The 21,942-nt window shown below is 49.1% G+C and overlaps 2 protein-coding genes across 3 annotated transcripts in view; both read left to right on the forward strand.

Moving 5' to 3' along the window:
- The window catches only part of LOC144952715 (uncharacterized), an 83,465-nt gene that overhangs the window by 48,294 nt on the left and 13,229 nt on the right, over positions 1-21,942 (forward strand). Inside the window, 3 exon segments of the mRNA XM_078883207.1 lie at positions 693-782; positions 3,222-3,284; positions 7,178-7,263. Of these exon segments, the coding sequence (XP_078739333.1) occupies positions 693-782; positions 3,222-3,284; positions 7,178-7,263 (239 nt within the window).
- LOC144952705 (uncharacterized) lies at positions 693-12,336 on the forward strand. 2 transcript variants are annotated; one of them, XM_078883185.1, is made up of 3 exons: positions 718-782; positions 3,222-3,327; positions 7,178-12,336. In XM_078883185.1, exon 3 carries the CDS (start codon positions 7,219-7,221, stop codon positions 9,469-9,471), a length of 2,253 nt encoding a protein of 750 aa, XP_078739311.1. In that variant the 5' UTR covers positions 718-782; positions 3,222-3,327; positions 7,178-7,218; the 3' UTR covers positions 9,472-12,336. The 2 variants fall into 2 exon arrangements, with proteins under 2 accessions (XP_078739312.1, XP_078739311.1); XM_078883186.1 differs by lacking the exon at positions 3,222-3,327 and having other exon boundaries at positions 693-782.

Here is a 21,942-nt window from a genome sequence, read left to right on the forward strand (position 1 = left end):
TCACAAATGGAATAAACACAAAAGAACTGTCAATCTCCCTCGACCTGGGGCTCCATGCAAGATCTCACCTCGTGGAGTTGCAATGACCACAACGCAAGCAGCCGTCTTCAGGTGGAGAACAGGTCTGTCAAGTAGACAGAGTCTGAATGGCACGCTCCAGGCTTGGAGCGACTATTCATGCTGGGATGGAGGGGCGAAGAGCGTCTTGACAAAATAATTTGCATATCAATAGGAATTTAGCATATTTATGGGAAATGCAGATATGCGACCCAGCTTGTGGTCCGGGCCGCGAAAGCGAACCATGTCTAGTTCTGCCATAGCGTGGCTAGATGGGCATTCAACACCCAAGTGTAGGTTGTGTTATGTTATGTTGAGTTGGTGAAATAAAGTGTTCCTCCCAAGACAATGTCTGTGACTCAGTTGGACTCACTACATAGTGAATATCACCATTTTGGCTTTCTCGGCACATTCCCAAAACATAACCTCCACGATATTCAAAGGTCTCCTGTATTTTCTGTTCATCTGCTACAGCACAGATTTATCTATTTTTTTTTCAGAAACTAGACCTCTGCTTTCTTTATGTAATCAAGGCCTAAATACCATGAAAAAGTTTCGGCTTTTGGTCGTCCCTTGTTTTCGATATCCCTGCCCCTTTGCTCACATTCATTAAGGATTTTCATGATTTTGGGCAGGCCCAGAAAAAGCTGCGTGACAAGGATTCGGAGCCGTTTCCTGTTCAAGTTGGCGTGTGACAGGAATTCCCTCTGGCCACATACATTACGGTAAGTCCCCGGGTAGCGGAAGACCCGACTTATGGAAATCCAACCTTATGGACATGCTCCCATAAATCATGTAAAAAAAATCAACATGCGGTTATTTTTGCTTTAGTTAAGCGCAAGTAGTCCAGCGCGGTGAGGTTGTGGATGAATACCGCGGAGCGAGGCATAAGGCAGGCAGCATCTTCCCCAAGGCGGTGGTGTGTCGCCGCTCTGCACTCTCAGTCATGCTGTTACAGTGTTACCGTGCATATATTGTACCCGCTACATCGTCTCGTAGCTTTCAGTGTAACGTCACTCATAATTGCAATAATGACTGGAAAAGATTAAGGTAAATTAAATTTTTTGTAGCATTACCTAATTCTTATTCTTTTGGACCATTATGTAATCTTGGTTTTCTGTGCTTAGAACTATCTTGTTTTTCCCTTGTTTCTCTTTATGGTTTTCATTGGAAGTTTATTTCAATAGTTATTTACATTATGTACTTAATTTAAATTTGGACTTAACTTTCGTGACCGCAGGAATTCATATTCTTGGTTCTTTCGGTAAAGTCACGTAGATAGAAAATTAAATAAAAATCATAGATAATCAAATTATTTAACACAATTACACTTTCGATTGCTTATGGTCTCAGCCAACAGCGATCGGAGAGTTCTAGGCCTCGTCTATTGCCCGGTAAATGAATATTCGGAAGTGACTTTTCTGTTATCAATTAATATTAATGTCTCATGGTGTTCATAAATAATTGGATAAGTATATATTTTATTAGTTTAATTATGGGTAGTGTTAGGGTAGATATTCTATTAAATGAAATAATCATATGAAGTGCAGAACGTATGTACAGAAATACGATACAGGTCGCGATAGAAAACGTACTATAGCGCGATACAGTACTGAGAGAAAATGAATAAGTAATTGGGTAGGGGCGTGTTGTATATGTCGGGTCTTGAAAAATTAATAAAGATAATAAAAAATTAAATGAAAAATTTAAAACGTGTAATTACCTGAAATTAGGCTAAGTTGTGTAATTATGAAAATTTGTATATGCTAATTGTGGGTGTAATTATATTAAGTTATACAAGTGTATGCAATTATGCTAATGTATGCAATTATGATAATTAGGCTAGGCAGTGTTGTCTAGGGTTGTATTATCAATCGGGATAATGCAATGAATTGTATGAAGCTCTGCAAGTGTGATATAAGTATGCCGATTAAGCTCGGCTTCGTTCTCTAGGGTTTTATTATCAATCGGGATAATACAATGATTCTTGCTTTAACTTTTACTGATTATGTCTTAGTGTGTTTATGTCAGGTCTCAAGATTCAGATATCACCGCAGGATACAGTTCTTATAATTAAGATTATTATGCATGAACTTAGGAAGGCACCACTCAGACTCTTCTGTGTTAAGCAACTTTAAACTCTAAACAAAAACACTCTAATATGCGAACTTTCATGCTAGGAATGTCAACACGGTACTCCTCATTGATCCGTACATTTAACCCTCAATGATTACGTTTGTTAAACTGGGTAACAGAACAATTGGTTAATTCCTCAGGGTAAAGCGAGCATTCACGGCGATGGGAAAAAGTCCTTAAAAATTAATGTGACAATATTTATGCAAATAGCAATAAAGAAACATGTCCCGAAAGCAAAAGTAGACCTCAATGAATTCATTGGTAAGATTATGCAATTAACGAAATGTCTTGGAACAATGGTGTGCAGCAGTGTGCCTGCTTCAGCAAATGCTTATCAATTGGCTAAGGCTTCAATAAATTTGCGGGCAAGATTCTGTGATCAAAAGAAAGAGTTTAACACAATAATAACCCTGAGTGTGTAGATTCGTACAGTTAGGCAATTAACAAAAATAATGACTAAAATACTTCTCAACGACCATATCCACGTAACTCAATGGGTGAAACACAAGGAGAACTTTTGGAGTACTCTTATTAGTCCCGTTATGTGTGCGTGGGTGGATTGTCTCCTCTTTGCGTTAAGCAGACACCGAGGTTGGGCGTTTCTTGTACCAAAAATTAGTTTGTTCCCTGCTGAGCGATGAGTCGTGTGTGTGGGCGTGTCATACACATGGCGCTCTCGCTCTCTCTCGCTCGGCAGCAGCTGCAGGCTCCTTTCACTGCTGGATGAGCTGAGTCGGCATGACGCTTGTCTTGGAAGGTGCTCGATCGCGCTCGGTGGAGCTGGTTGCGCTGGTTGAGAGCTCTCTTCTACTCCGAGCTCTCTGGCGATGCACAATTGCGCTCGCAGCTCGTCCGCTGCAGCTGGTCCTCTGCGATGCTGGCTTGGTCGATGCTTGGTGCTTTCCGCCCTTTCTCCAGGATGATTGCTTGTCGTTGCTCGTCACTCTTTCTCTCTTGCTCTCTCCTTGATCGTGCAGCTGACAACTTCGCGCGGGCATTCAGTGGTGCCTCTCCCACCCTTCCTTCAGGGCTTCGCCTCGTCGTTGCTCAACTTCCGTGCTCTCCGCCCATCCTCCAAGAGGGCTCCTGCTGTGAGCTGCTCGTCGCTGGCTGGGTCACTCACTCTCAAAACTTGTAAATTGTATTCGCACACCTCTTACACAACTCTGATAGCTTAGTACAATACAACTTATCACAATCCTTGACTCAAGACATCAGGATATCAGGATAAATGTAGAATACAACTTTCAGCGATATTCTGTCGGTCCATGCCGAACTCAGCACCTAGCAACACCTCGCCCCTCTTCTCTGCGAGACACGACACCTATGGTTAATCTCGAGGCCATGCCCCGGAGCCTGCCCCTCACAGTACTAATCAGTGTCTTTGCTTATATGTGAAATTCTCTCCCCTCTCTGCGCGTCTCTTGCGAGAGAAAAAAAACATGCCCTCTGTCTCGTTCTCCTCCCGTGGCCGCAGCCGCCTGGTTGCCCCCCCCCCCCTTTTGAAATTTGCCTGGCTGCTTTCGATCACCTTGTTTTTGTTTGCATTCCCCCCCTCTGCCTTCGTGGTGTTTGCTATCTCGAGGAGAGACACCCTTCATACGTTTATTGCTATAATGTGTTGTGTCATTGTTGATTCCATGGAATACATATTATTTGGTCTTGTATGTTTGACCTATTTTCGTTGTATCTGTTTTGAGTTACCCTAGGTCTAATACCTCATGATTATTATTTGGTTTATATTTAACCAAGATTTCTAATGTACCATTAGTTGTCATCTCCGGTATTTCAAGGGTTTTATTAACCTTTGCTCCCTGTCTGTATCCAGGGATACGTGCTTTTTATTCTTGAGTTATATTTTGATATCCTGAGGTTGGAGATGTATCTAAGTTTCCACAAACGCTTTCTTGACTACCGGAATTCATATTACTTGGTTCTCTTGGTAAAGTCATGTAGATAGAAAGATACAATAAGAAATAAAATAAGTAATACTGCAGTCTATAATGTCGACTTATTGTTATAGCCAAGCTTCAAACTTTTACCGTATTAAAAAAAAACTCTACTTGTAATGTCCGTTTGCCCTGTGCTCTGCGTCTGTGCCAGTGAATCTGGATATTTGTTTGTGAACTGTCCAAAACGTCCGTGGAGGTCATGTCATGCGGTCCTTTGACAATGTGGAGATTTCCCAGATCGCCGTTAACCCCTCTCTTTGCCCTGGAGTTTATTATTGAATGGCTCTTTATGACCTCCAGATGCTTGGTGTGGCTTGTGGGAGGTAGCGGGGTTGAGGGTGTTTGTTTCATTTTTTATCGATTATTATTACAAAAAATATTGGCACAATTACAGTGATACCTTGGTTCACGAACTTAATTCGTGAACTGACTCTGGTCGCGAACCGAATTGGTCGTGAACTGAGGCACATTTTCCCATAGGGTTCAATGTAAATCCGGTTAATCCATTCTGACCTTTTTTTTTGGTTTTTGAAGCACAAAAATATGAAACAAATTACAATACACATTAGTACTGTACAGTATAGTAATGTATAAAGAGAACACTAACCTTGCTTGAGATGACTTCAGTAAGCACTCAAACGGGTGAACTGTACAATACAGTAAGTACAGTATTGTACAGTACAGTACAGTAGTACAGTACAGTACTGTATGTGCTAAAAAGCACACCAAAAAAGCAAAAAGTCACTGAAAGTGTCTTCATAGTACTCACAGTACTTCTTTCTGTGTCTCTTCTTCTCTCCACGATCTTCCTATAGGAAGTCACGACCATGTGACAGCCTGGAAATAGCATTAAAATGGCCGCGGCTCCTGTTCGTGAACCGAAGCGGAGTTCGTGAACCGGAGCATATTTTTATGAACTTTTCTGTTCCTGAACCGAGTTGTTCGTGAACAGAAGCGTTCGTGAACCGAGGTATCACTGTATTCTTAATATAAATTTTGGAAAAAGGCCTATATATACAACAAGGCGGCACAACTATTTCCTGCTATGGGATTTCGTCTTGATTTTTGGTTACGGAGCGTTCCCGGGAACCTAACCCTTCGATAACCCGGGGACTGTCTGTACATTAAGATAGCATCTTCAATACTTACATAGTTTTGAGAACCTCACAATGGCCCTACAAAAATGCATTTGGTACAGTTACAATGAGAGGCTAATCGATGGCTGGTTATATTTAAGGGATCGTTTCCTGCTGGTCAAGCATGTTATGTATGCTCATGATCTGATCATGGCTACTAAATGCGATGGAGTTCGGGACTCTTGTTCTGTACCTGGATAATTTCATCATGAGGGGCAGCCTTACATATGTTCCAAAAAAATAAAGCACCTGCCTGTGTATTCATGTCATCCAAGATTCCGCCTGCTCGCCTCTTATTGAGTAACCAGGCAGTTCTACAGGTGGTGGAGGAGCTCCCATATTTGGTTAATGTGTTCACGAACAGGTCTGGTTTAGCAGCTAAAGTCTCAATTCAAATTAGTCGAGCAGAATTCTTTAATTAAACTGTCTAACATGGTGAGGAAGCTGCCTGGACCGTTGCTCTTGCCCACAGCTATGACCTCAGAAAAAGGTTTCAATTTTGTTGCCAAAAAAAAAGGGGAAAAACCTATTCTTATATTTTGGTACTGGCAAAGGAGGTCCCATGACGTATATATACAGTCCAAGTGTAACGACTTTCACACTCGTAATTTCTATGGCTATCTTCAGCCCCGATGGTTTCCACCAAGTTGATACCTGAACAGTCAACCCCGATGGTTTCCACAGTTGGCCCCAATGTCATCCACCTCTGGTCGTCAATTAGTAAGCTCCCCGACCGCGGGCCTCACTCCACTTTATATACTCGCTCGGCCCCGCCCCTATCAGACAATGCCCCCCCCACTTTACTATAACATGTGTGTCCTGAATTGAATAATTCTTACAGTGCCTTCTGGTCACCTGTTTCCAATCATCACAATGCACGCCTTTTAGAACCTTCCTTTGTACAGGCCCCGACACATGGAACGTTTCATAAACATGGAAAACATAGCACATGAACCTGAAATTACATCTGTCCATCCGAGTATTCAAGCAAATTTGAGCCTGGCTTCGGACTTCCAAGTTGCAATTGAACATTAATTTGTCCATTTTATAATATTTCTGCCCAATGCGAATAGTTTTATTTTTAACACCATTTGCTCTTTTTATCAGACTTTTCAATAGTTAACATTTCTTCAGTAGCCAGATACAACCGAAATTCTGTAGGTAGACTTACGGTTATCATTGATATTAAATATACAGTAAAACCTTGGATTGCGAGCATAATTCGTTCCGGAAACGTGTTTGTAATCCAAAGCACTCGTATATCAAACCACTCGTATATCAGTTGTGATCACGTGACGCTCGGCAGACAAAGCGTATACATACTACTCGTATTGCAAGACCTCGCTCGTTTATAAACTTAATTTTTATTTAAAATTTTTGCTCATCTTGCAAAACACTTGCAGACCAAGTTACTCGCAATCCAAGGTTTTACTGTACTAGCGCCTCCAGGCATTATACTGACCACTTGCTTGCTATGCTAGGCCAAGAGCTGATCGTCAATTGTAGATAGTGCCTTAAAACAGCCTGTGTGTTGCATTGGGGGTGATTTTTTTATTTCTCGTTAATGTTTGAGTGTTCTTGTCTATGTAATACGTGAATATCATGTGTGACTGTATATATATGCAATATCCCCAAACCTTTATGAACATTTTGCTTTTAGAGGCTAACTCCTCTGCCTGATGACAACCGCTTGAGTTGCGATCGAAACGTCGTGATATTTTTATTCACTTTATTTATATTGTTATATCTACGTGACTTTACCGAAAGAACCAAAGAATATGAATTCCTGCAGTCACGAAAGTTTTAAGTAAAAAAATCACATGTGACTATATATATACATTTCTATGCTTCTATGCTGACATACAATGTGTGGATATTACTGTTTTCTGTCTGCAGCTGCCAGTTCCTCTGCCACTTTGCTGTACAGAATTGGTCAGATGGAGCGAAGACAATCAGCAGGAGAGAAACCATTCAAGTGCACTGTGTGTGTGAAGGTCTTTGCACAATCATCAAATCTTAAAAGACACCAGAGAATACACACAGGAGAAACACCCTTCAAGTGCACTGTGTGTGGGAAGGCATTTGCAATGTCATCACATCTTATAATACACCAGAGAAGTCACACAGGAGAAACACCCTTCATGTGCACTGTGTGTGAGAAGGCCTTTACACAGTCATCAAATCTTAAAAGACACCAGAGAATACACACAGGAGAAACACCCTTCAAGTGCACTGTGTGTGGGAAGGCATTTGCACATTCACCAAATCTTAAAACTCACCAGAGAATACACACAGGAGAAACACCCTTCAAGTGCACTGTGTGTGGGAATGTGTTTGCACGTGCATCGCATCTTAAAACACACCAGAGAATACACACAGGAGAAAGACCCTTCAAGTGCACTGTGTGTGGGAAGGCGTTTGCATATTCATCACATCTTAAAACACACCAGAGAATACACACAGGAGAAACGCCCTTCAAGTGCACTGTGTGTGGGAAGGCGTTTGCACGTTCATCACATCTTAAAACACACCAGAGAATACACACAGGAGAAACGCCCTTCAAGTGCACTGTGTGTGGGAAGGCGTTTGCACGTTCATCATATCTTAAAACACACCAGAGAATACACACAGGAGAAACACCCTTCAATTGCACTGTATGTGGGAAGGTGTTTGCATGTTCATCACATCTTAAAATACACCAGAGAATACACACAGGAGAAAGACCCTTCAAGTGCACTGTGTGTAGGAAGGCGTTTGCAGATTTATCACATCTTAAAACACACCAGAGAATACACACAGGAGAAATGCCCTTCAAGTGCACTGTGTGTGAGAAGGCGTTTGCACTTTCATCACATTTTTATAGACACCAGACAATACACACAGGAGAAACGCCCTTCAAGTGCACTGTGTGTGGGAAGGCGTTTGCACGTTCATCATATCTTAAAATACACCAGAGAACACACACAGGCGAAACGCCCTTCAAGTGCACTGTGTGTGGGAAGGCGTTTGCACGTTCATCATATCTTAAAATGCACCAGAGAACACACACAGGAGAGAAACCATTCAAGTGCACTGCATGTGAGAAGGAATTTTCATGGTCATCATGTCTTAAAAAACACCAGCAAACACACACAGGAGAAGAACCCTTAAAGTGCACTGTGTGTGGGAAGGCATTTGCAGAGTCATCACATCTTAAAATACACCAGAGAATACACACAGGAGAAACACCCTTCAAGTGCACTGTGTGTGGGAAGGTGTTTGCACGTTCATCACATCTTAAAATACACCAGAGAATACACACAGGAGAAAGACCCTTCAAGTGCCTTGTGTGTGGGAAGGCATTTGCACATTCACCACTTCTTAAAATACACCAAAGAATACACACAGGAGAAACACCCTTCAAGTGCACTATGTGTGGGAAGGTGTTTGCACGTTCATCACATCTTAAAACACACCATAGAACACACACAGGAGAAAGACCCTTCAAATGCACTGTGTGTAGGAAGGCATTTGCACATTCATCACATCTTAAAAGACACCAGAGAATACACACAGGAGAAACGCCCTTCAAGTGCACTTTGTGTGGGAAGGCGTTTGCACGTTCATCAAATCTTAATATACACCAGCGAATACACACAGGAGAGAAGCCATTCAAGTGCACTGCATGTGAGAAGGAATTTTCACGGTTATCGTATCTTATAAAACACCAGCAAACACACACAGGAGAAGAACCCTTCAAGTGCACTGTGTATGGGAAGGGTTTTCGACAGTTAGGGGATCGAAACAAGCATCAAACCATTAATCAGGAAATTAATCTGAAATCGGCTTGTGGAAGTCAAAGTGTTGCAATGAGTTCATCCCTCATGAAACAAGAATCAGAAAAACATTTGAGATACGAAACGTGGCCAGGAGTGAAGGTGAAATGTCAAGAAGTGAAAATGAAATTTGAATTGGCGAAGGTGAAAAGTGAAGTAACGGTCAAGAGTGAAGAAGTGTTAGTAAAATGTGAGGATGAAGATTCAACTCCAAAATCCGACCTTCACGTCGATCGAGGCAGCTTTAAGCTGGAGGAGACTGTGGACTCTGAGGCAGAGCGAGGCAACTCCCAGCAATTTGTGGATGTGGAGGTGTGGGTGGATTTTTTAGGCAATACTGAGTCAAATGGAGACCAAGTAGATGTTTATCATTGAGCTTAGGATAAAAAAAGTTCCATTTCATTCATGGGCCTTTCGCATGATAAAGTTTTTTTTAGTTAGATCGCATAAATATATAAATTTGTCGTTAAAACCCACAACGAACTGTGAACCTCTTTAAACAAATATCAACCGTGCTATCACTTGGTTTCTCTCATTCTACGAATGCATGCAGGTGTAGGCATCCATTCAGAGAACAGAGTACAGTAAATCTGCTGTAATGTGATGCAGTATATTTTAATGCAATAGTGCAATTTTGGCAATGTGTCTCTTGATAATTTAGTGATAATTTTTAACACGTATGATCTGATTTAGAGCATATACAGCAAAAGCTGTTATCCACCATCTATGGGGAATCGAGGATGCCAGTTCATCAAATTTACCGGTTATCTGAAAGGTATACTTAATGTTTTAGCAAATTATTTCAAGTGTAGTGACAGAACGGTCACTACTGTGTTGGCCTGTACGAAGGCTGGGGGCCCCAAGGGGGTGCCTGGCGGGTCACGTGGTGGAGGGATCCGGACCTTCCCAGAGGTGGGGGAAGTGAGGCGTGTCCTGGGAAGGGAGGCGTGGCCTGAAGAGAGCCAGCCACGCCGGGGCGGAGCCAGCCACGCCAAACCAGATATAAGCGTGATGTGAACGCAGAGCGAGGCGGTTGTACTGTACTCCAAGGTGAAGACATTTTCGGTCGTCAAGTCCCGAGTCGTCGTCCTGGGCCAGGCAGGCCGTTGCCTGCCTGGTCCAGTCTGTGTCGTGTTCCAGAGTGTTAGTGAGTTGAGGAAGGTGGTCACCACCTCATGTACAGTGTTATATTACTTACCGTTTAATAAATAGTGTTGCCTCCAAGCTGCGTGTGTGTGCACCTAATTCGAACCTACTACATTTGGTGTCAGAAGTGGGGTAAAATAAATATTGCTAGGTGTTATCCTAGGGAAGTAAAATGGGCACATGAAAAACAAATATACAACTCACCTGGACGCCTTCGTACAACGGGGACGGTGTGACGACCATCCTTCGGACAGCCCCGGGGATGGCAGCCCCGGTGACAGAGAGAGAGAGATGGCGCTGCACGCGGAGCGGCGGGACTGGCATCGCACTGCTGCTTCGCCGCCATCGGGAACGGAGCGACGGAGCCGCCGGGAGAGGACACCATCGTCGCTGCGGGGGCTGGCGGGGGAGGCCCGGGCGTGCGGGCCACGCAGTGGGCCCGCCGTTTCGGCGGCTGGTCGGGGTGTGGTTCCCGCCAAAACGCCGCTCCCGCCAACTCGAGGGCTGGTCGGGTCGCGGTTCCCGCCAAAACGCAGCTCCCGCCAACTCGGCGGCTGCTCGGGTTGCGGTTCCCGCCAAAACGCCGCTCCCGCCAACTCGAGGGCTGGTCGGGTCGCGGTTCCCGCCAAAACGCAGCTCCCGCCAACTCGGCGGCTGCTCGGGTTGCGGTTCCCGCCAAAACGCCGCTCCTGCTGCCGAAATGCCGCTCCCGCCGACATCAACACCTGCAGAGGGGGAGTTCCAGTCTTCTGCTCAAGCGCGAGAGGTGGATGGGTTCGCAAGAGCAGGCCGTGTTCACCATGAAAGATTCTTCGGGCCGTCCCAGTGCTCCACCTTGCCGCCCTTCGCTATTCACAGTCGCCAGGCGAGTCGTGACATGACAAGCACACGGCCCCAATAAAAATAATAATATCTTCACCCATCTTGCGTGTGCCGGGTTGCGATCGCGTGTGTTTTTTTTAACTCGCTGGTTTGCGGAGCGTGTTCGTCCGGTTGTGTGCGTGATAAAGTGACGCGGCGACCATGCGGGTTTCTGCTTGTAACAGTGTTGTTAAATACGGCGTCGAGATCGGTATCTTCTGGGTGTAGTTAATGATTAATTCGTTGTTGGTGTCCCAAGCTCCGTTGATATGCTGTAGGTTGCCGTGTTAACGACTCGTGTTGTTACATCGTTTTGTTGCGAAATCGCCATTGTTATTGTGTATACTGTATGGAGTTCGCTCGTGATTGTCACTTGTAACTGTCAGAAACTTTGATCGTCATTGTTGCCAATGTACAGACCGTATGGAGCTTTGCTTGAAATTGTTAACAGTGTAGGGACTGTTGGGTACTTGCTTGTGATTATTTACTATGTACGGATTGTCTGGAGTATTGATTGTGTGTGTTGCCATGTGGGGACTGGATGGAGCATTGCGCCAAATGATTGACTGTACGAACTTCGTATACTGCATATACTGTATTAATCAATTCGGCGATTTTTGACGTTTGTGTCTAGTTTTTTTTTTGCTCTCAAAATTCGAATGCCCTGAGTCCCATGGTTAATGTTGAAGGGGATTTTGAAATGACAGGTTCGGTTTGTTTCAAACTCACTGGTTGGTTCCTGTCCGTTGTTGCACAGATGATGTCTTTTGTGCGGGAATGCTCCTTGTGTTCTATATGGATCGGGGGTGCGTTTCCGTTAATTGCCGTCAAATTGCGTTGCTCTCTCCACTCGGTTGGTACAGCTGCATGCTGCAATGCGAGTCTCGGAGATGATGTGTACGGATACGGGATGTGAGGTGTATTGTTGTGACCATTGAATATTCGGTATCGTCACAAATTGTGCGTACCTGTTCGGCATTGGATCAGTTCTGTGGGGGATCATAATTCAAATTGTATGTGTTGTGATGGTGTTAAATTGCGATGGTGACATGCTGCCAGGGATTTGGAATTGTGCTGCTGGCTGTCACCTATCTTGGGGCGCAGGTCCTGACCAGGATGGCCCAGTGAGTGTTGCGTGTCTAACATGAACGTTGTGGTCCCGTCATGCTATGGCTGATGGCTTGACCTGACAGCCCAGAGATTGAAACACTCCGTGGTATGTCTAGCCTAGTGGGCTGTGTGCTCACATGGCTCGGAGAGTGTGGTCCCGTCATGCTGTGTCTGACGGCTTGACCTGACAGCCCGGAGATTGAAACACTCCGTGGTATGTCTAGCCTAGTGGGCTGTGCGCTCACAGGGCCCGGAGAGTGTGGTCCCGTCATGCTGTGTCTGACGGCTTGACCTGACAGCCCGGAGATTGAGACACTCCGTGGCTTGTCTAACCTAGTGGGCTGTGCGCTCACATGGCTCGGAGAGTGTGGTCCCGTCATGCTGTGTCTGACGGCTTGACCTGACAGCCCGGAGATCGAGACACTCTGTGGTATGTCTAGCCTAGTGGGCTGTGCGCTCACAGGGCTCGGAGAGTGTGGTCCCGTCATGCAATGGCTGACGGCTTGACCTGACAGCCCGGAGATCGAGACACTCCGTGGCTTGTCTAGCCTAGTGGGCTGTGCGCTCACATGGCTCGGAGAGTGTGGTCCCGTCATGCTATGGCTGACAGCTTGACCTGACGGCTCGGAGGTTGAGACCCTCCGAGGCGCGTTGAAACAGTGGGCTGGAGATTCGTAAGGTTCAGGTGGAGTTGTCCTGTTACGTTGAGACTGTATCCCTCAGTTAGGGTGCATGTTGTGCAGTGAGTGAACGATGGGTCGTCTCAGCTTGGTCGGTACAGCTATATGCTGCGATGCGAGTCTTGGAGAGAGACTGGGTCATCTCAGCTCGGTCGGTACAGCTATATGCTGCGATGCGAGTCTTGGAGAGAGACTGGGTCGTCTCAGCTCGGTCGGTACAGCTATATGCTGCGATGCGAGTCTTGGAGAGAGACTGGGTTAAAATCCCACCGATATGGCCGACGCGTGCTGCTGGTTGTGACGCCGCGTCGGAAAGGCGGTGGGGTGGTAACATGGAAATTCCCCCCCCGATATGGCCCGACGTGTGCTACTGGTTGTGACGCCGCGTCGGAAAGGCGGTGGGGTGGTAACATGGAAATTCCCCCCCCCGATATGGCCGATGCGTGCTACTGGTTGTGACGCCACGTCGGAAAGGCGGGGGGGGTGCTAACGGGTGACTGTCATTGCATGCGTGATTCTAACGGGGGGGGGGGCTGTGCTGGAGCGTAAGTGGGTTAGCCAGTTTTCATGTATATTTGTTGTTAATTCCCCGTTTTCTATGCGGTTCCCTCTTACCCTCGTCGATTCTGTATATATTACGTGATTGTATTTCTTATCGGTCGCCGGTCATTTATTGATGTTGCTGGTTCGGAGGCACACCTTTTCGATGTTTCACAGTTGTGTTACAGCCGGGGACGGCTGTGTGTTTATACAGGGGGGGGGTGATGTAGTGACAGAACGGTCACTACTGTGTTGGCCTGTACGAAGGCTGGGGGCCCCAAGGGGGTGCCTGGCGGGTCACGTGGTGGAGGGATCCGGACCTTCCCAGAGGTGGGGGAAGTGAGGCGGGTGGGAAATCTAGGCGAGGCCGGAGGCTCTGCACGGTACTAGGCCTCGACACCCCACACGTGTCAGGCGAGGACTTTGAGCTATAAACTCGATATACCCAGCGTTGCCCGGGGGAAAAATACATTTAAAATACAACTGTGTAATTAAGTTTAAACCCGACCGCGCCAAGAAGAATCGATTCTCTGGTGAGCGTGAGTGGTGAGGGTGTGTGGTGAGGGTGAGTGGGGAGGGTGAGTGCTGAGGGTGTGGTGAGAGTGAGTGGTGAGGGTGAGTGGTGAGGGTGAGTGGTGAGGGTGAGTGGTGATGGTGAGTGTTGATGTTGAGGGTGAGTGGTGAGGGTGAGTGGCGGTTGTGAGTGGTGAGCCTGAGTGGTGAATGGTGAGGGTGAGCAGTGAGGGTGAGTGGTGATTGGTGAGGATGAGTGGTGAGTAGTCAGGGTGAGGGTGAGCGGTGAGGGTGAGTGTTGAGGGTGAGTGGTGAGTGGTTAGGGTGAGTAGTGAGCGTGAGTGGTGAGCGTGACTGGTGAGTGGTGAGGGTAAGTGGTGAGGGTGAATGGTGAGTAGTGAGGGTAAGTGGTGAGTGGTGTGATTGGTGAGGATGAGTGGTGAGGGTGAGCATAAGTGATGAGGGTGAGCAGTGAGGGTGTGATTGGTGAGGATGAGTGGTGAGTGGTCAGGGTGAGTGGTGAGGGTGAGTGGTGAGGGTGAGTGGCAGTTGTGAGTTGTGATGGGTGAGTGGTGAGCGGTGAGGGGTGAGTGGTGAGCATGAATGGTGAGGGTGAGTGCTGAGTGGGGAGAGTGGTTAGTTTTGAGGGTGAGTGGTGAGGGTGAGTAGTGAGGGTGAGTGGTGAGTGGTGAGCGTGACTGTTGAATGGTGAGGGAGAGTGGTGAGGGTGAATGGTGAGGGTGAGTGGTGAGGGTGAGTAGTGAGTGGTGAGGGTGAGTGGTAAGTGGTGAGGGTGAGTGGTGATTGGTGAGGGTGTGATTGGTGAGGATGAGTGGTGAGTAGTGAGGGTCAGTAGTGAGTGGTGAGCGGTGAGTGGTGATTGTTGAGGGTGTGATTGGTGAGGATGAGTGGTGAGTAGTGAGGGTGAGTGTTGAGGGTGAGTGGTGAGGGTGAGTGGCGGTTGTGAGTGGTGATTAGAGAGGGGTGAGTGGTGATCGTGAGTGGTGAGGGTAAGCAGTGAGGGTAAGGGTGTGATTGGTGAGGATGAGTGGTGAGCGGTGAAGGTGAGTGGTTGTTGTAAGGGTGAGTGGTGAGGGTGAGTGGCAGTTGTGAGCGGTGAGTGCTGAGTAGTGAGCGTGAGTGGTGAGGGTGAGTGGCAGTTGTGAGTTGTGATGGGTGAGTGGTGAGCGGTGAGGGGTGAGTGGTGAGCATGAGTGGTAAGGGTGAGTGCTGAGTGGTGAGAGAGTGGTTAGTTTTGAGGGTGAATGGTGAGGTTGAGTGGTGAGGGTTAGTGGAGAGTGGTGAGTGGTGATTGGTCAGTGGTGATTGGTCAAGATGAATGGTGAGTAGTGAGGTTGAGTGGTGAGGGTGAGTGGTGGTTGTGACGGTGAGTGGTGAGGGTGAGTGGAGATGGTGAGGGTGAGTGGTGAGTAGTAAGGGTGAGTGGGGTGGATGAGTGGTGATTAGTGAGGGGTGATTAGTGAGGGGTGAGTGGTGAGGGTGAAAATAAGTGATGAGGGTGAGCAGTGAGGGTATGATTGGTGAGGATGAGTGGTGAGTGGTCAGGGTGAGTGGTGAGCGGTGAGGGTGAGTGGCAGTTGTGAGTTGTGAGTGGTGAGGGTGAGTAGTGAGTGGTTATGGTGAGTAGTGAGCGTGAGTGGTGAGCGTGACTGGTGAATGGTGAGGGAGAGTGGTGAGGGTGAATGGTGAGGGTGAGTAGTGAGTGGTGAGGGTGAGTGGTGAGGGTGAGCAGTGAGTGGTGATGGTGAGTGGTGAGCGTGAGTGTTGAGGGTGAGTGGTGAGTGGTTAGGGTGAGTAGTGAGCGTGAGTGGTGAGTGTGACTGGTGAGTGGTGAGGGAGAGTGGTGAGGCAGAATGGTGAGGGAGAGTGCTGAGTGGGGAGAGTGGTTAGTTTTGAGGGTGAATGATGAGGGTGAGTGGTGAGGGTGAGTAGTGAGGGTGAGTGGTTAGGGTGAGTGGTGAGCGTGACTGTTGAATGGTGAGGGAGAGTGGTGAGGGTGAATGGTGAGGGTGAGTGGTGATTGGTGAGGGTGTGATTGGTGAGGATGAGTGGTGAGTAGTGAGGGTGAGTGGGGAGGGTGAGTGGCGGTTGTGAGTGGTGATTAGTGAGGGGTGAGTGGTGAGGTTGAGTGGTGAGGTTGAGTGGTGAGGGTGAGCAGTGAGGGTGATTGGTGAGGGTGTGATTGGTGAGGATGAGTGGTGAGTAGTGAGGGTCAGTAGTGAGTGGTGAGTGGTGATTGTTGAGGGTGTGATTGGTGAGGATGAGTGGTGAGTAGTGAGGGTGAGTCGTGAGGGTGAGTGTTGAGGGTGAGTGGTGAGGGTGAGTGGCGGTTGTGAGTGGTGATTAGAGAGGGGTGAGTGGTGATCGTGAGTGGTGAGGGTAAGCAGTGAGGGTAACGGTGTGATTGGTGAGGATGAGTGGTTGTTGTAAGGGTGAGTGGTGAGGGTGAGTGGCAGTTGTGAGCGGTGAGTGCTGAGTGGTGAGCGTGAGTGGTGAGGGTGAGTGGCAGTTGTGAGTTGTGATGGGTGAGTGGTGAGCGGTGAGGGGTGAGTGGTGAGCATGAGTGGTGAGGGTGAGTGGTGAGAGAGTGGTTAGTTTTGAGGGTGAGTGGTGAGGTTGAGTGGTGAGGGTTAGTGGAGAGTGGTGAGTGGTGATTGGTCAGTGGTGATTGGTCAAGATGAATGGTGAGTAGTGAGGGTGAGGTTGAGTGGTGAGGGTGAGTGGTGGTTGTGACGGTGAGTGGTGAGGGTGAGTGGAGAGGGTGAGTGGTGAGTAGTAAGGGTGAGTGGGGTGGATGAGTGGTGATTAGTGAGGGGTGAGTGGTGAAGGTGAGAATAAGTGATGAGGGTGAGCAGTGAGGGTATGATTGGTGAGGATGAGTGGTGAGTGGTCAGGGTGAGGGTGAGTGGCAGTTGTGAGTTGTGATGGGTGAGTGGTGAGGGTGAGTAGTGAGTGGTGAGTGGTTATGGTGAGTAGTGAGCGTGAGTGGTGAGCGTGACTGGTGAATGGTGAGGGAGAGTGGTGAGGGTGAATGGTGAGGGTGAGTGGTGAGGGTGAGTAGTGAGTGGTGAGGGTGAGTGGTGAGGGTGAGCAGTGAGTGGTGATTGGTGAGGATGAGTGGTGAGTGGTCAGGGTGATGGTGAGTGGTGAGCGGTGAGTGTGAGTGTTGAGGGTGAGTGGTGAGTGGTTAGGGTGAGTAGTGAGCGTGAGTGGTGAGTGTGACTGGTGAGTGGTGAGGGAGAGTGGTGAGGGAGAATGGTGAGGGAGAGTGCTGAGTGGGGAGAGTGGTTAGTTTTGAGGGTGAATGATGAGGGTGAGTGGTGAGGGTGAGTAGTGAGGGTGAGTGGTTAGGGTGAGTGGTGAGCGTGACTGTTGAATGGTGAGGGAGAGTGGTGAGGGTGAATGGTGAGGGTGAGTGGTGAGGGTAAGTGGTGAGGGTGAGTGGTGATTGGTGAGGGTGTGATTGGTGAGGATGAGTGGTGAGTAGTGAGGGTGAGTGGGGAGGGTGAGTGGCGGTTGTGAGTGGTGATTAGTGAGGGGTGAGTGGTGAGGTTGAGTGGTGAGGGTGAGCAGTGAGGGTGATTGGTGAGGGTGTGATTGGTGAGGATGAGTGGTGAGTAGTGAGGGTCAGTAGTGAGTGGTGAGCGGTGAGTGGTGATTGTTGAGGGTGTGATTGGTGAGGATGAGTGGTGAGGGTGAGTCGTGAGGGTGAGTGTTGAGGGTGAGTGGTGAGGGTGAGTGGCGGTTGTGAGTGGTGATTAGAGAGGGGTGAGTGGTGATCGTGAGTGGTGAGGGTAAGCAGTGAGGGTAAGGGTGTGATTGGTGAGGATGAGTGGTGAAGGTGAGTGGTTGTTGTAAGGGTGAGTGGTGAGGGTGAGTGGCAGTTGTGAGCGGTGAGTGCTGAGTGGTGAGCGTGAGTGGTGAGGGTGAGTGGCAGTTGTGAGTTGTGATGGGTGAGTGGTGAGCGGTGAGGGGTGAGTGGTGAGCATGAGTGGTGAGGGTGAGTGCTGAGTGGTGAGAGAGTGGTTAGTTTTGAGGGTGAGTGGTGAGGTTGAGTGGTGAGGGTTAGTGGAGAGTGGTGAGTGGTGATTGGTCAGTGGTGATTGGTCAAGATGAATGGTGAGTAGTGAGGGTGAGGTTGAGTGGTGAGGGTGAGTGGTGGTTGTGACGGTGAGTGGTGAGGATGAGTGGTGAGGGTGAGTGGAGATGATGAGGGTGAGTGGGGTGGGTGAGTGGTGATTAGTGAGGGGTGAGTGGTGAGGGTGAGCATAAGTGATGAGGGTGAGCATAAGTGATGAGGGTGAGCAGTGAGGGTGTGATTGGTGAGGATGAGTGGTGAGTAGTCAGGGTGAGTGGTGAGCGGTGAGGGTGAGTGGTGAGGGTGAGTGGCAGTTGTGAGTTGTGATGGGTGAGTGGTGAGCGGTGAGGGGTGAGTGGTGAGCATGAGTGGTGAGTGCTGAGTGGTGAGAGTGGTTAGTTTTGAGGGTGAATGATGGAGGGTGAGTGGTGAGGGTGAGTGGTGAGTGGTTATGGTGAGTAGTGAGCGTGAGTGGTGAGCGTGACTGGTGAATGGTGAGGGAGAGTGGTGAGGGTGAATGGTGAGGGTGAGTGGTGAGGGTGAGTAGTGAGTGGTGAGCGGTGAGTGGTGATTGTTGAGGGTGTGATTGGTGAGGATGAGTGGTGAGTAGTGAGGGTGAGTCGTGAGGGTGAGTGTTGAGGGTGAGTGGTGAGGGTGAGTGGCGGTTGTGAGTGGTGATTAGAGAGGGGTGAGTGGTGATCGTGAGTGGTGAGGGTAAGCAGTGAGGGTAAGGGTGTGATTGGTGAGGATGAGTGGTGAAGGTGAGTGGTTGTTGTAAGGGTGAGTGGTGAGGGTGAGTGGCAGTTGTGAGCGGTGAGTGCTGAGTGGTGAGCGTGAGTGGTGAGGGTGAGTGGCAGTTGTGAGTTGTGATGGGTGAGTGGTGAGGGGTGAGTGGTGAGCATGAGTGGTGAGGGTGAGTGCTGAGTGGTGAGAGAGTGGTTAGTTTTGAGGGTGAGTGGTGAGGTTGAGTGGTGAGGGTTAGTGGAGAGTGGTGAGTGGTGATTGGTCAGTGGTGATTGGTCAAGATGAATGGTGAGTAGTGAGGGTGAGGTTGAGTGGTGAGGGTGAGTGGTGGTTGTGACGGTGAGTGGTGAGGATGAGTGGTGAGGGTGAGTGGAGATGGTGAGGGTGAGTGGGGTGGGTGAGTGGTGATTAGTGAGGGGTGAGTGGTGAGGGTGAGCATAAGTGATGAGGGTGAGCATAAGTGATGAGGGTGAGCAGTGAGGGTGTGATTGGTGAGGATGAGTGGTGAGTAGTCAGGGTGAGTGGTGAGCGGTGAGGGTGAGTGGTGAGGGTGAGTGGCAGTTGTGAGTTGTGATGGGTGAGTGGTGAGCGGTGAGGGGTGAGTGGTGAGCATGAGTGGTGAGTGCTGAGTGGTGAGAGTGGTTAGTTTTGAGGGTGAATGATGGAGGGTGAGTGGTGAGGGTGAGTGGTGAGTGGTTATGGTGAGTAGTGAGCGTGAGTGGTGAGCGTGACTGGTGAATGGTGAGGGAGAGTGGTGAGGGTGAATGGTGAGGGTGAGTGGTGAGGGTGAGTAGTGAGGGTGAGTGGTGAGGGTGAGCATGAGTGGTGAGTGGTGAGGGTGAGCAGTGAGTGGTGATTGGTGAGGATGAGTGGCGAGTGGTCAGGGTGATGGTGAGTGGTGAGCGGTGAGGGTGAGTGTTGAGGGTGAGTGGTGAGTGGTTAGGGTGAGTAGTGAGCGTGAGTGGTGAGCGTGACTGGTGAGTGGTGAGGGAGAGTGGTGAGGGAGAATGGTGAGGGAGAGTGCTAAGTGGGGAGAGTGGTTAGTTTTGAGGGTGAATGATGAGGGTGAGTGGTGAGGGTGAGTAGTAAGGGTGAGTGGTGAGTGGTTAGGGTGAGTGGTGAGCGTGACTGTTGAATGGTGAGGGAGAGTGGTGAGGGTGAATGGTGAGGGTGAGTAGTGAGTGGTGAGGGTAAGTGGTGAGGGTGAGTGGTGATTGGTGAGGGTATGATTGGTGAGGATGAGTGGGGAGGGTGAGTGGCGGTTGTGAGTGGTGATTAGTGAGGGGTGAGTGGTGAGGGTGAGCAGTGAGGGTGATTGGTGAGGGTGTGATTGGTGAGGATGAGTGGTGAGTAGTGAGGGTCAGTAGTGAGTGGTGAGCGGTTAGTGGTGATTGTTGAGGGTGTGATTGGTGAGGATGAGTGGTGAGTAGTGAGGGTGAGTTGTGAGGGTGAGTGTTGAGGGTGAGTGGTGAGGGTGAGTGGCGGTTGTGAGTGGTGATTAGAGAGGGGTGAGTGGTGATCGTGAGTGGTGAGGGTAAGCAGTGAGGGTAAGGGTGTGATTGGTGAGGATGAGTGGTCAGGGTGAGTGGTGAGCGGTGAAGGTGAGTGGTTGTTGTAAGGGTGAGTGGTGAGGGTGAGTGGCAGTTGTGAGCGGTGAGTGCTGAGTGGTGAGCGTGAGTGGTGAGGGTGAGTGGCAGTTGTGAGTTGTGATGGGTGAGTGGTGAGCGGTGAGTGGTGAGCATGAGTGGTGAGGGTGAGTGCTGAGTGGTGAGAGAGTGGTTAGTTTTGAGGGTGAGTGGTGAGGTTGAGTGGTGAGGGTTAGTGGAGAGTGGTGAGTGGTGATTGGTCAGTGGTGATTGGTCAAGATGAATGGTGAGTAGTGAGGGTGAGGTTGAGTGGTGAGGGTGAGTGGTGGTTGTGACGGTGAGTGGTGAGGGTGAGTGGAGATGGTGAGGGTGAGTGGTGAGTAGTAAGGGTGAGTGGGGTGGGTGAGTGGTGATTAGTGAGGGGTGAGTGGTGAGGGTGAGCATAAGTGATGAGGGTGAGCAGTGAGGGTGTGATTGGTGAGGATGAGTGGTGAGTGGTCAGGGTGAGTGGTGAGCGGTGAGGGTGAGTGGTGAGGGTGAGTGGCAGTTGTGAGTTGTGATGGGTGAGTGGTGAGCGGTGAGGGGTGTGTGGTGAGCATGAGTGGTGAGTGCTGAGTGGTGAGAGTGGTTAGTTTTGAGGGTGAATGATGGAGGGTGAGTGGTGAGGGTGAGTAGAGAGGGTGAGTGGTTATGGTGAGTAGTGAGCGTGAGTGGTGAGCGTGACTGGTGAATGGTGAGGGAGAGTGGTGAGGGTGAATGTTGAGGGTGAGTGGTGAGGGTGAGTAGTGAGTGGTGAGGGTGAGTGGTGAGGGTGAGCGTGAGTGGTGAGTGGTGAGGGTGAGTGGTGAGGGTGAGCAGTGAGTGGTGATTGGTGAGGATGAGTGGTGAGTGGTCAGGGTGATGGTGAGTGGTGAGCGGTGAGGGTGAGTGTTGAGGGTGAGTGGTGAGTGGTTAGGGTGAGTAGTGAGCGTGAGTGGTGAGCGTGAGTGGTGAGCGTGACTGGTGAGTGGTGAGGGAGAGTGGTGAGGGAGAATGGTGAGGGAGAGTGCTGAGTGGGGAGAGTGGTTAGTTTTGAGGGTGAATGATGAGGGTGAGTGGTGAGGGTGAGTGGTGAGGGTGAGTAGTAAGGGTGAGTGGTGAGTGGTTAGGGTGAGTGGTGAGCGTGACTGTTGAATGGTGAGGGAGAGTGGTGAGGGTGAATGGTGAGGGTGAGTAGTGAGTGGTGAGGGTAAGTGGTGAGGGTGAGTGGTGATTGGTGAGGGTGTGATTGGTGAGGATGAGTGGTGAGTAGTGAGGGTGAGTGGGGAGGGTGAGTGGCGGTTGTGAGTGGTGATTAGTGAGGGGTGAGTGGTGAGGTTGAGTGGTGAGGGTGAGCAGTGAGGGTGATTGGTGAGGGTGTGATTGGTGAGGATGAGTGGTGAGTAGTGAGGGTCAGTAGTGAGTGGTGAGCGGTGAGTGGTGATTGTTGAGGGTGTGATTGGTGAGGATGAGTGGTGAGTAGTGAGGGTGAGTCGTGAGGGTGAGTGGTGAGGGTGAGTGGCGGTTGTGAGTGGTGATTAGAGAGGGG

The sequence above is a fragment of the Lampetra fluviatilis genome, chromosome 69 (genome assembly GCF_964198595.1).
Source record: "Lampetra fluviatilis chromosome 69, kcLamFluv1.1, whole genome shotgun sequence".
NCBI lineage: Eukaryota > Metazoa > Chordata > Hyperoartia > Petromyzontiformes > Petromyzontidae > Lampetra > Lampetra fluviatilis.